General features: G+C 54.8%; 1 protein-coding gene across 2 annotated transcripts in view; it reads left to right on the top strand.

Annotated features, from left to right (window-relative positions):
• Positions 1-13861, top strand: part of EEIG1 (estrogen-induced osteoclastogenesis regulator 1) — a 34493-nt gene that overhangs the window by 4446 nt on the left and 16186 nt on the right. Inside the window, exon 2 of one of the 2 annotated variants that reach the window (XM_077850811.1) lies at positions 7078-7245. The exons of the other annotated variant lie outside the window; for it this stretch is intronic. Coding sequence (XP_077706937.1) covers positions 7078-7245 — 168 coding nt within the window. The remainder of the gene's footprint in view (positions 1-7077; positions 7246-13861) is intronic. 2 annotated transcript variants of the gene reach the window in all.

Below are 13861 nucleotides of genomic sequence, written 5' to 3'. Positions count from 1 at the left end.
GCTGGCCCAGCTGTGTGGTAGCAGGTAGAGGGAGAAGAGCAGACATCTTGGAGAAAAGGTTGGCAGGCAGACTGGGCAGGTGGGTTTCCTGGTCCTGAAGCACCTGGCACCACACCTACCGCTTAGTGGTTGCCTGAAGATGGAAGTTCACAGGGTGCACAGTGGCCAAATGTAGCTAGGATTTTACTGCCCCGTACTGTGCTCTAATAGTTTTTGACAGAATAAAAATCCAGACTTTCGATTTCTTTTAAATTGGATATCTGGCAACAGTGCCACGTGGCAGCGTTTGGCCCAAGGGGCTTTGCAGCTGCCTTCTCCATGGGATGCTGCTCTAGGCTCCTGACCCCACTGCACACCTTTGGATCTCTGCCATAGTCTGCCTCCCTTGTTTTACTAGGTCCTGCCTGAGGCCCCTGCGAAAGGCCTTCTATGAGCAGGCTGAGGGACATGAGAGGCAGGCACCTATGGAGAAAGTCCTGCTGGCAGGCTGTAGAGGCCACCTCAGGCAGCCAGGCGGTGGCACCAGGCCAGCTGCTGGGTCCCTGTGGGGTCAGACCGTGCTGCTGGTGCCCATGGTGAAGCCCGAAGCTGCCCAGCCTGGTCCTGGCTTTGCTCTCTGCTCCTTGGACCTGGTCTTTGCCACCAGCTGGCCACACCTTTGGCAGGTGCCACCCTGGCAGTCCCTGCTACTTGTCTGCCAGCCTGGCAATGGCAGAGCCCTGACCTGAGGTGATCTGGGTCTGTGGAGCCAAGGCTATTCCCTGAGGCCTGTTCTTTGCTTTGTGGTCTGTCCTGGGAGCCACTCTGGCCAGGGGTTCTTAGCAGTGATGACTTTGTGTGTCTGAGGGCCCTGAGTGCACTTGAACTCTGCTTGTTCAGTACCTGAAAGTCCTGACTTGCATTCGGGAAGCCCTGCTGAGCCTTGTGATGGCTGCTAGTATGTCTGCTCACATGTCTCAGGAGCCCGGAGACTGAGTGTATGCAGTCTGGTGACTGCCATGTGGTGACCCTGCGGTCACTTGCATGTTGTTGGGGATGGGCAGTATAACACCCTGGCAGCTGGGGTACGTTTATCTTCTTCCTACCAGACAGCCACAACAAAGTTTGAGCAGGGAAGAAACAAGATTTGCTTAGAAAGAGACGAAGGTGAGGGCAGCGAGGGATGTCTCTCTTCATTATCCACCTTGTCTGGCAAATGCTTCTGGTTGTGGATACACCAGGCCAGCCCCCATGGCTTCAGGTGCGCTTTGTGACCTGAAGTCTGTCATCCCCTGGGCCTACAGCTCTCCATGAGGTCACACCATGCCAGTGGTGGCCTTGGTAAGGCCTGACACTGCCCAGCCTGCACCTAGTATTGATGTCTGTTTAGGGCTGTGCTTACGAACCCTTGGTTTCTCCTCTGCGCCTCTTTTGACACCTTGAACTTGGAATAGCTCTCATATGCAGGCTTGGAGCCACCGACCCCCAACCTTGTCTAGATGTCAGCTGAGAGTGGCCAGCCAGCAGCCCTCTCTGGCCAACTTGGTTCAGCAGTTGGGAGGAAGCAGCTCTGATGGAGGACTTTCTGCCTAGTTGGCCAGGCTGGTGCCCTGCCCCCGACATAGGACTGGGAAGAACATTCCTGTTCTGCCTCTTGCTGCCTGTGTGACCTTGGGCGTGGGATTTAGTCCCTTAGACCCTACCAAGTGGGGCTGGTAGTGCCTGCCTCACAGTGTTCTTGGGAGGACACAGTGAGATAATGCCTGTCAAACGTCCAGCTTGGTTTCTGGCACATACTAGAGACACAGTACACACTGCAGTCCATCCTCCCGTCCCAGGGCTGAGTCACAGTGGTGGGCTGGGTGGTGCACCTCAGTTCCCCCCACCCCTACCTGTCCCATGGCAGCTGGCACTTCTTTGTGGGCCAGGACTGACTGGGATGCTGTCTCTGTCTTGTGATTTCTGTGTGGCGCTGTAGGAAAAGGGCACTTTCCCTTTGGGGCTTTCTGCCCTTCAGAGGGGTGGGAATGAGTGAGGAGCACACTTAGTGCCTAAGGGGCATGCTATCATATTGGAGCACAGGGTCTCTAGTGGGTCTCTGTGGGGTTTTTTGCCCCCCATTGCTTTGAACCTGCCCCATCTTGGGGTGCTTGGCTCTGAGCCAGTGCCATCTGGGGCACTGTCCCCACAAGGGCCTGCGCTGGGTCAGGGTGGGGTCCTGCAGGGACCTGCAGGGAAGGACCCCACTCCACAGCCAACTTTGAGCCCCCCTCCCAACAGGCCAAAAATAGCCCCCACTAGAGGTGGAGGCCCCCAGTGTCAGATTCTGCTGGGGACAGGGGAGTGGGTGAGGAAGCCAGGGGCCCCTCACAGCGGGGAGGCCCCTGTCTCTCCTGGGGCTCTGCTCCCCTTGCTTCCACCACGCCTTACTCTTGTAGTTGTTTGCTTCTGCAGTTACGTTGATCTCAAGCTCCCTTCCCTCATTGCTTCACTTGGCAAAACTCCTGCTCAGCCTAAGAGCCACCTCTCCCGGAAGCCTTCCTGGGACTCTTGCCTCATACACCCACTGTGAGTCCTAATCTTAGGACACTACGGTCTCTGTCCCTGCCTCTTAGCTCCTTCCCCAGACTGTGGGCAAGAGTGGCATCCATTACATCTTAGTTCTAGGGCTTCCTGCTGCTGCCTGTTGGTGCTGGCACGGGGCTGGAACTTTTCTCCCTTGGCACTGAACCAGCATGGGCACTGGTGGTGCTGGATCGTGTGCCAGATCGTGTGCCGGCCACTGCCAGCTGCTTGGGTATGGCCCCTCCCCACCCTGGGGGCCAGAGGTATCAGCCTGTGTCAGGAGCAGCCCTCACCCGCTTACCAGGCAGCTGGGCGCCGCCACGGGCTCAGAGGCTGGGATTGAGAGGCAGCTGGGGGCACTGATGGGTTGTGTTGGGTGAACCCTCTGTGGGAGGTGGGGATGCTCCTGGTGGGACAGGGGTGAAGAGAGGGCTGGGGCCCACCCCGGGCTCTGTTGTTGGAACTTGGCAGCTGCTTGCTGGCTCTCTGACTGGCTGGAGGCTTTGTCCTTTCAGCCTTGGCTTGTTCCTCCATCAAGTGGTGTGGGGGTGCTCACATGAGGGAGGGAGGACTACCTGTTCAGCACAAGGCCACTCACCAGGCAACTGAAACCCGACTGAACTTGCTGAGAGGGGAAAGATGCACAGCCTAGTGCGGGGGAGGGTTCCGGGGAAGGCAGAAGTCTGGGTCCTGTTCGGCTTCAGTGCACCCTTCTCCTCCCACCGCTTCCTCTCTAAGAGCAGACATGTGGAGACAGCACACCTGTGGCTCCTAGTCCCGCAGGGGACAGTTTCCTGACCACCTTCTGTGCGGGGGTGGGGGGGGTGGGGCTTGGCGGCTCTTGGGGACACAGCCCTGCAGTCCCAGGGCCCCTCCTCAGGCAGTGGTGCTGGGTTTGGTCCCAGGGAAGAGTGGCCAGGTGGTGGGGAGAAGTGCAGACTAGGGCAGAGGGAGGGCAAGGATGAGAGTGCTGAGCTGGAGGGCCCAGTGGCCTGCGGGCCTGCAGTGGCAGGAGGCCATGGGGAGGAGTTTGACCTTTCCTAGGGGGGTGCCCCAGAAGAGATTTGGGTTTTGGGACCAGCAAGGGCCGCCCCCGGGTTGTCTGTCCATTTGGGGCTCCAGTTTGCAGAAGGGGAGGTGACTGTCAGCTGTCATCATGGAATGGTTCCAAACAAGGCTCAAGCCTTTTCTGCAGTGAGAATGAACAAGCCACTGCTACTCATAACCAGGACGGGCGTCACAAACAACGTGGAAGGGAAGGAAGCAGACAGCGTGCTGTGTGATGTTGTTGATACAAAGCTCAGAAGCAATCTGATTCAAAAAACCCAACCTGATATGAGTCAGGATGATGTTCTCTTTGTCAGGGTGGCAGTCACGCCCGGAAGGGGCTTCTGGGGCCTGTCCTGCTCCTTGGGGGCTGGTTATGTGGGGCTGTTCTGAGAATCTGTGAGCCCAGCACTGACAACATCTACACACGTGTGTCAGCAACAGCCATAAGACATCCCACGCCTTTGGGAGCGCTGGGTACCTCTAGACAAAAGTGAGGTGCTTTCTTGGCTGCCTGGAAGCCTGGAGGAGGTCTTGCTGGTGGGGCAATCTGAACCGTTCTGACCTGATAAGCATCGCTCCTGTTTATGAGGCTGTAACTCATCTTGGCAGCTGCCAACGGTCTTCTCTGGCTGCAGATTTTCCTTCTGGTCCTTGCAAAAACCCCAGCGGGGGCTGCTGGCCTGGGGGGCTTGGCAGTTTAGAGAGAGGATGGGCTCCTGAGGCTTCCAGACCACGGATGTCTCTGAGCCTTGCTTTCCTCCTCTGTCAAATGGGGTGATAAGCTGCTTGGTGTTTGGTTAAGTGGATTAACACCAGCTGTATACCCAGCACAGCCCCGGGCCAGAGTAAGGGCTCAGCGAAGTTTGGCAGTGATTGGTATTAATCTAGGACAGTTATTGGAGGGGACCCAAGGGTGAGAGCGAAGGGAAAGGTCCACGTTCCTTTGTCTCTCCTTTTAATTGTTTTTCTTCTCTCTTCCTGTGGTTCACCCAGTCAGCAAACATTGGTGATTAGAGCCAGGCTGCTGCCCTGGCTTTATACTAGGCACGGGGCCCAGCAATGACCAAGACAGCCATGGTCCCTGACCTGGGACCGGTGAGCCGGGAAAGACCATTAGCTGCATCGGCTCTCAGAGGAGATCTAGCACCATGGGGGGAAGGAGACATTGGCTTCTCCCGCCTGCTCTGGCTTCACCCCTCTCTTTGGGAATGGGCCTTTGACTGACTGGGTATTCTCCTTGAATGCCAGGAGAAGGCTCCAGCACCTCCCACAGGTTATGAGTTGGCTAAAGAAGAATCACCTGGACCTGAGTGAGACACACACATTTTGGAGGCAGACAAGACTGAGCCCCAGGCTTGTTCTGGATGTATCTCCAGTGTCCTCAGGCCTGGCTCAGTGTAGGAAATGCTCAGTTGATATGTGTAGCATGCTTGAGTGACGGAGGCAGTGAGTGGCCCAGGGTCTGCATGAGTCTGTTGGAGAATCAGGTGTTGAGGAGGAGGTAGATATTGGTGAGCCCCACCTGACCCTGAGCCCCTTGTCCTGTGGTTGGAATCTTGGGGAGATGCTGAAGATGCCTGGAAAAACAGGTCTGAGTCTGTGCGGAGACGTGACTCCGAATGAGTGGTCTCTGAGTATTCCTTGGTCACCTCAGAAGACTGGGGAGCCGTGTGTGGGGCAGTGGGAACACCTGGGAACAGCTCCAGAGATGGCGATAGCCCTTGACCCCTTGGACTCTGCAGAGAACCAGAGGACATGGGCCAACCACAGCAGGAATGGCCCTTTTGTGGAGGTGGAAGGAGCATTTTAAGAAGGCCTGTGACAGCCCTTGTTAGGAGCAGGGCTGTGAAGGTCACTAAGTTAGTCAGTCATTAGATACTTCCTGAGTACCTACTGTGGGCCAGCTGCTATCCTCAGGACTCCGAAGCAGCAGTGGGTGAGACAAAGGCCCTGCCTCTAAGAGCTTCATACTCTGAGACACTTGTATTTTCACCATACCTAAGACTCAGGCCTAGAAGAAGAAGAGATTTGTCTAGCTGCAGTAGTTGGGGGAAGGGTGCTTTCCAGAAAGGCCTAATGGGGTTGGGTAGGGGCTCAGAGGATAGGGACAGCCCCCTGACTTGCTGAAGACCAGCCACTCAAGGAACAGGGTTCTGGGGATGGGATTCCCTCCCTCCTCTCTTTCCTTCCTTGGATGATTCAAACACCACCCTGATGTGAGTCAGCCAGGAGCGGCCTGGACATTCCTGCCTGGGCCACCTGTCGGTTTACCTCCTGGGTTATCCCAGACAGGCTCAAGGCCTGGGGAAACATCCAGATGTATGGTCCAGGATGGGGAAAGGGGGACTCCATTAGGGCCTGGTGTGCCTGGCTTCCTGCTGGACCATTGGTCTCAGTTACTTCTGATGGTAATTCAGCATGAGTACCCTCTAGGGGTGGGCTCCTGAGATAGGACAGATCAGCACCTCTTGTGTGACCAGTGGACTTCTTGAGAGTTTGCTCATCTTTTTTTTTTTTTTTTTTTTAATTATTTTATTTTATTTTATTTTATTTTATTTATTTATTTATTATGATAGTCACAGAGAGAGAGAGAGAGAGGCAGAGACACAGGCAGAGGGAGAAGCAGGCTCCATGTACCGGGAGCCTGATGTGGGATTCGATCCCGGGTCTCCAGGATCACGCCCTGGGCCAAAGGCAGGCGCCAAACCGCTGCGCCACCCAGGGATCCCGAGAGTTTGCTCATCTGTGAGGTGGATGGTGGTCATGCCTGCAGAGAGTCAGTGCTTGAGTAGCACCTGGCATATGTGCCAGGAGGCCTAGAAAACAGGACCCTCTGGGCCACACTGGGTAGTGGGGGCATCTTTGTATAGGTGTGTGGGATTGGACCAGCACTTGGTCAAAGCTAGAGGTTTACTTTGGATCCTTTCAGTGGCCTACTCTCCTCTTGGGCTAGAAGAGCAAGAGAGAGTGGCCCATTGTTGCCACTTGAGAATAGCAGCCTTCACCTGGGTAGTGGGGAAGCTACCTCTGAGGCCTGACTGCATATGGAAGGCTGAGCAGGGAGGCTGTGTGCCTGTGTACATAAAATGGGGAAGCTGGCACCTGCTCACTGTGGGTTTTTTTTTTGATCCAGCTCAAGGTTATTGGGCTGAGAGTGGCAGGATTCAAATTCAGGTACATCTGACTCCAGAATCTTTACTCCCACCCCTGATGCTTCCCCACCAGGCCTGAGTGATTTGCCTGCCCCCCCCCCCCTTTTCAATCTGGAGTTGCTGCAGCCCCCGGTGGGCTGTCCACTCTGTACTTCCATGGGTCACTTGCTAATGCCAGCCTTTACTCTTAGGCCAGCAGCAGGGCTCATATTGGCAGGGGAGCAGAGAAGGGGTCTTGGGGGCGGCTGGTGACAACACCTCTCTGAGCACTCCAGTGTCAGCACAGAGTGGCTGGCTTCTAGGAACTGACTGCTGCCTCATCCTGTTGCAGGAGGAGCCGCTGGCTGTGTCAGAACCGCAGCAAGCTGCTTTCCTTGCGCGCAGCCCTGAATTCCTGGCAGGAGGCAGATGCTGCTGGGCTGCCACGTTGGCCACGTCGCTGGGATGGAAGCTCTACCGCCCCACGGCCCCTGGATGGACGCCTTGGCTGGTCCCCGGGGTGGGCCCCTCCCCAGGCGGCTGTACTCTCTTCTCTTCGGGGAAGCACAGGCAGATGTTGTTGATTTAAATTGTTTCCTTATTAGACTCTCCCGGCTTGGGCTGCCTGGGCTGCGTTTCATCAGCCGGGAACCTTGGCCGCATCACTGGGACCGCCGCTTGCTTTGCCAGGAACCCAGCCAAGGACTGGAAATCATGGAGTGGGCGTGGCCAAGAAGCCACAGGCTGGCCTCGAGACAGGGCCCCCCCACCTCCTGCCCCCACCCCCACCCCCGGCTGCTGGACCAGTGGTAGGGACTTAGGTGATACAGCCTTGCTCTGGTTACCTGTCATTGTAGGGGCCAGATAGGAAGAACCCAGGAAGCAGTCCTCTCGGGAACCTAGGAGCACAGCTGGGGCTGGGAGGTCCCTGGGGTCCCACTCATTGCTCCTGGGTATGTCCTCTGTTAGCTGTGTGCCCAGCTCCTGCATCAGAATCCCAGGTGACATTAAGAAGTTCAGTCCCTGAGACACCTGGGCTCAGTTTGATTTTGGCTCAGGTTGTGATCTCAGAGTCGTGAGATTGAACCCTGTGTCGGGTTCGGTCCAAGCAGCAGTGATTCTCAGTGGGGTGACTTTGTCCCCTGGGGGGACAGTTGATAGTGTCCAAAGATATTTTTGGTTGTTATAGCTGATGTTGTGCTACTGGCAAGATGCTGCTAAATATCTTGCAGTGCACAGGTTGCCCCGCTAAAGCCTCCAGAATTTCCATCTCCAAATGTCACTAGCTCTAAGGTTGAGAGGGACACCCTGCCCTGTAGTCTGTAGTTCTGGCAGTGTCTGGGAATCTGGGTGATGAGCCACAGGTTTTTCAGTGTTCCCTCGAGTCTGAGAAGCGCTGTTTTCCTGGGCCCTGCTTGTGGCCATGGCTGAGCTGCCTCCTGCCAGGCTAGGGCTCTGTGCTGGGCAGTGGTAATGAGGCAGATGTGCGGACGAGGCCCAGGGGCTGGGATGGTGAAGTGCTGACTGTGGGTGTGGTGTCACGCTGGCACCTGTTCCAGGGGCTGCCCCATCAATACCCCAGATTCCGTGCTCCTGACTTTCTGTTCCTCTCATGACTGCTGGCCATGTTCCATCTTTGCTCTGACTCTAGGGAGTGGCACCGAATGGCCTGTTTGGTCCCTGTCTGCAAGGACCCTGTGGGTGTGGCAACATGTGGCCAGGAGGTGGCTCCCACTAGCACTGACTCCTTATCACCTGGGTGATGGAGACCCTGGGGATGCTAAGGCTCTGGGATCTTGCTGCACTTTCTGGGTGATGATGCTGGTCTGGGCCAGGTGCTGGGGATGTGGCAGTGGGCCAACCTTGGGAACCATAGAGCCTGGACTCTGGGGTGACTCCTGCTGGGAATCCTGAATTTCTAACCAGCTCTCAATGTGAAAGGCTAAGTAAGGATGGTGGCTCAGTTCAATCCGACCTGCCACCCTTCACAGCCTTGAGACTCTTCAGTTGCTGGGGCCTGGGAAGAAGCATTTCCCTCCTTTTAGGTGTCCACTTACCATCCTGCTTTTGAGGGGAACTGACATGAGGAAGCAGTGAAGATGTGGCCTTGATGTCAGGCTACCTCAGGTCAGCATCCAGCCCTGTTTTGTGACTTAGGGCCTATCTTGCCTTCTCTCAATCTCAATTTCTTCATCTGTAAAATGGGAATGATAATGGTACACACCTCATAGGATTGTGGTAGAATTCAGATAGTCATATATACAAAACATGTATCCTGGGATTCCTGAGTGGCTCAGTGGTTTAGCGCCGCCTTCGGCCCAGGGCGTGATCCTGGAGACCCAGGATTGAGTCCCACAGCGGGCTCCCTGCATGGAGCCTGCTTCTCCCTCTGCCTGTGTTTCTGCCTCTCTCTCTCTCTCACTCTCTGTGTCTCTCATAAATAAATAAGTAAAATTAAAAAAAAAGAAAAAACATGTATCCTGTAGAATGAGCTCAATGAGCAGGACCTGCTTTTATTATTGATTGATTAAAGATAAGCCTGAGGGGCAGGGAAAGTGGTCTAAAGTGAGAGTCCCACTCTGTGCAGTTCTGGGCTCTGGGGAAATAGTGTGACAGATGAGGTGCTTTCTTCATCTGTGTGGGGCCCCAGTGGTGGCTACCACCTGCCTTCTCTGGTCTCTGACACACAGTGAAGCAGATGCTAGGAAGACTTGGCCACATATACTGTGTTGCCAGAATTGTCCGTGTTCGCCACCAAGCTGAGCAGGAGGAAGAAACCAGACACAGCACCAAGGCGTTGGGCAGTGTCACCCTTCTTGCAGATGAAGAAGTCAGGGCCCCCCCGAGATGGACCTCCTGGGGGGTCACTCAGCAACCTGATCCTGTGCCCCCAGAAGCCACCTCCTTCCCTCGGGGTCTGCTTGGACTGTTTCCATTGCCTGAGACATCTCATCTAATCTTCACGTGACCAGTCTCACCTTGAGGTCCCAGCTCTGGTGTCACTGCCCCAGAGCAGGTCAGGCTCCTGTCTGCATTCTTGGAGGCTGGTGGCAGTTACCAGTAACTTGTGAAGTGTCTGTCTCCCCTATTCAACTGTGGCCTCCTCCAGGTCTGCTCCTGCCATGTCCCCACACCCACCCAGGCCCCATGCCAAGCCAGCACCCACAGTAAGTCTTTGTGGATGTGTAATAGAGGCCTTGGCCGGGATTTGGGGCCAGGGGAGCTCCAAGGGATTCTGCTGGCCTGAGGACTGCAGCCTGGTGCGGTGCTCTGCCCTATTTTAGGACAACCCAGAAATAACTGAATTCTGCCACTGGTATGGCCACAGTGGGCTGCGGTGGGTGGAGGGCTTGCCCCGCCTCTCTGGGATTCGGGCGTCTAATTGTATATCTTAAACCTAAAAACAAAACTCCCCTGAAAACCCAGTCTCTGTAATTACCTGTCCCTGGCAGCATGGAGCTGGGGACTCACACTTGAAACCCCAGGCTGCAGCACGCCGAGGTCCTCCTCACCATTTCCTGGGGGGTGCCTGGCCCTGTGAGAGGGTAAGTCTGAGTCCAGGCTGTGAATCACGGAGATGAGAGGTTACAGCCCCTTTGCTTTGGACCAGTCCCCCTAACCTCACACCCTCCTAACCCCATACCCTTTTCTCATTTTTCAATTTAAATTTATATTATAGAAATGATTCTTGGACAGAAATGAAGAAGATGGCCCTGGTGTCCTTCATCCCACCCTAGCCAGACCTGCTGTGAGCTCCCTCCTTCCTCTGACCATTGTCCCCTCATGGCAGCGTGCAGATGCAGCAAGCCCCCTGCTTGGGAGCCTAGCGTCCAAGGTTCTGAATGGGCTCCTCTCCGGGCTTGGCTTCTTCATCTTTACAGTTCTGTTTCCCGGCCTGTCCTCAGCCACATCAGCAGGAGGAGTGGTGGGGATGCCCAGGCCTGTGTTTTCTTAACAAACATGTTATTATGACTTTTTTCATAGATGCTCATTGGTCTTAATTCTTTCATGCTCCCCCTCTTTCTGAGATAGGCACTCACTGTGTCTCCTGCTGTTGCAGATGCACGTGGAGGCCAAGGGTGCCCAGGCAGGCGGGGTCCCTGTCCCCTGGGCCTGCAGTCCATCCAGGTCACAGTGGTGTGAGGTGGCGCTCGGCTTTCAGGGTCCTGGTCACCCTTCAGGAGTCTTGCACGGAGCCCCTGCTCTTCCTGGGGTCGTTCCCCACAGTGGCTTTGTGGCCTAGGGCCTCATGGCACCGCTGAGCACTCCCAGAGTTCATTTTTTCCCCCCAGTCATGGTTGTTAAAAAGGCCACATTGATACTTCCAGTTCCAAAAGAAAAGGACACTCGTCTCGTCTTGTGCTTCCCTACCTGCTTATGCACATGGGCCCGGGATTGCTGGCACCTCTGCACAGTTTGGAAGCTTGGGGCCAAGATCTCGTCTCCAGCCTTCCTCCTGGCTCCAGCCACGCTGGTCTCCTTGCATTTTGGTAAACCTGTCAGGCACTCTCCCACCTCAGGGGCTCAGCAGTGTGAAAACTGGCCCTCCTGCCTGGGCTGCTGTTCCTCCAGGGCATGAATCACTGTCTTACCTCCTTCAGCTCTTTGCTCAAATGTCACCTTCCTAGTCACCTTCTCTCACAGTCTCTGCACCTGGGCACTGCCTGCTGCCTCCCCTGGTTCCTTATTCCTGCTGTTTATATGAACCCCCCTCCCCGGCCCTCTGCTCCTCTCCCTCCATTGTCCCTGTCCTGAGCCTGGGACTCTATCCCACCCGACCAAGGATGTCCGACTCCCTATCTCCAGAGGCAGCTATAGGGCCAAGTCCTGGCTGTGCCATCTCTGGTTCTATGACATGGGCTCTGGACACAGAAGCACTCGGGTTCCACACTGGTCTCCACTCCTCACAACTCTGTGACTATGGGTGAGTTACTCAGCCTTTCTGAGCCTCCCCTGTGTCCCCTGTGAAGCGGGCATGATGACACCCAGCATTCAATGTTGAAGGGTTCCAGGTGGCACATAGTAGGCCTTTGGGAAAGGGCTGCTGCTAGGGTATTTATTTTACCCTTGCTGTGACCTCCTGGGGTGGGCCGGGGTGGGGCTGTGAGCCTCTTCCCGTGGGAGTGGTGGCATTTAATAGTGTGTGTTTAGAGCCCTGTGGAAACAACGGGGAGGCCCGGCGCTGATCCTGTGAGCCCTGCCCTGGCCCATCTTCCTGTGGAGGGAGAGGAAGGCGCCTGTTACCTGAGCCTGGGAGGGCATGGAGTGGCTTTCTCTGGCCTGGCCTGGCAGGCCCACAGGAACCCAGAGAGAGCCTCAGGCTTCCTGGCCGGCATTCCCAGGGCAGACTCACAAAGGGGAAGGGAGATAGCCTACAATCCGATATATCAGCTTTTGTTCCCAGACACTAATCCTAATTCCTTTGGGTGTTTCGACATGCCCAGCCTTGTGAGCTTCCTCCTCGGATCTCCAGCAGCTGCTTCCAACTCCTGGGCTGAGTTGAGTGGAGGGGGTAGGTAGAGATCTGAGGGCCTGTGTGGGAGCCATGGCTATCCCCAGATCCCCCATTTAGGCTTGGGCCTCTGGTTGCTTGGGAAGTGTTTCTGCTCTTTTTGCTCTTCCACCCACCTACTCTGGGGTTGCTCTCTGCCTCTGCCTCAAGCCATTGTAGCAAGACCCAGCCACCATCAGAATAAGACTCAAAGACCTCATCATGGCCCTTGAGGTCCTGATGTGTGCTACCTAACCCCCCTCTACTACCAACCACATCTGCTCCCCAGCCCCATTCAGCCACTTGCCTCCATGTCACACTTCCATTTGCCAAGCATATTTCTACCTCAGGGCCTTTACATTTGCTGTTCATGCATCTGGACAGCTTTCCTCAGTTTTTGCATCTATGCTCAGCATGCTCACCCGGCTCAGGTGTCACTGCCTTAGAGCTTTCCCCAGCCATCTGCCTGAAATAGCAGCCCTCACCTTCTTATCTCTTTTCAGCCCTACCCACCTTACCCTCTGTCTTCCCCATTTTTCTCTTTTTGTCTGACCTACCGTGTTTTTTGGTTTTTCACCTGTCTAAAGTGTAGGTTCATTGGTTTGTAGTCTGTGCAGAGTGGTGTGACCATCAGCACAGTAAATTTTAGAACATTTTTGTCACCCCAAAAAGAGACCCTATACCCATCAGCCCATTAGCAGTCACTCTGCATTTCCGTCCTGACTCCCCTGGCCTCTGCAGTCACCAGTCTTTCTGTCTCTTAGGGCTTTGCCCATTGTGGACGTTTCATATGAGTGGAATCACAATATGCAGTTGTGACAGGCTTCTTTCACTTAGCATTTTTCAGGGTTCATCCACATTGTAGCGGGTGTCAGCCCTTAATTTCTTTTGACTACTGAATCATACTCCATGGCAGGGATAGACCATATTTTATGGATGCATTCACTGGTGGATGGACATTCAGGTTGCTTTTATTTTTTGGCTGTTGTGAGGACTGCTGTGTACATTTGTGTACAATTTTAAAAAATATTTTATTTATTCATGAGAGACACAGGCAGAGGTAGAAGCAAGCTCCATGCAGGGAGCCCGATGTGGGACTCCAGGATCACGCCCTGGGTGGAAGGCAGGCGCTAAACTGCTAAGCCACCCAGGGATCCCCATTTGTGTACAATTTTGTATGTGTGGACGTAAGTTTCGTTTCTCTTGGATATACACCTAGGAGTAGCATTGCTGAGTCCTAAGGTAACTATGTTTATTTAACCTTTGAGGAAGTGCCAGGATGGTTTTTTCTTTTCTTTTCTTTTCTTTTTTTTTTTTTTAAAGATTTATTTATTTATTCATGATAGAGAGAGAGAGAGGCAGAAACACAGGCAGAGGGAGAAGCAGGCTCCATGCCGGGAGCCTGACGTGGGACTCGATCCCGGGACTCGAGGATCGCGCCCTGGGCCAAAAGCAGGCGCTAAACCGCTGAGCCACCCAGGGATCCCCCCACCCAGGGATCCCCCCGGGATGATTTTCTAAAGCGGCTGCACCACTTTAGATTCTGACCAGTGGTGTGCGAGGGCTCCAGTTTCTCCTTATCCTCTCCAACTCTTGTCATGATCATGATAGCCATCTTAATACAACGAAGTGGTCACTCATTATA

Source organism: Canis aureus, chromosome 16, assembly GCF_053574225.1.
Source record: "Canis aureus isolate CA01 chromosome 16, VMU_Caureus_v.1.0, whole genome shotgun sequence".
Taxonomy (NCBI): Eukaryota; Metazoa; Chordata; class Mammalia; order Carnivora; family Canidae; genus Canis; species Canis aureus.
Note: the sequence above shows the minus strand (reverse complement) of the source record. Positions and strands in the feature narration are given on the sequence as shown.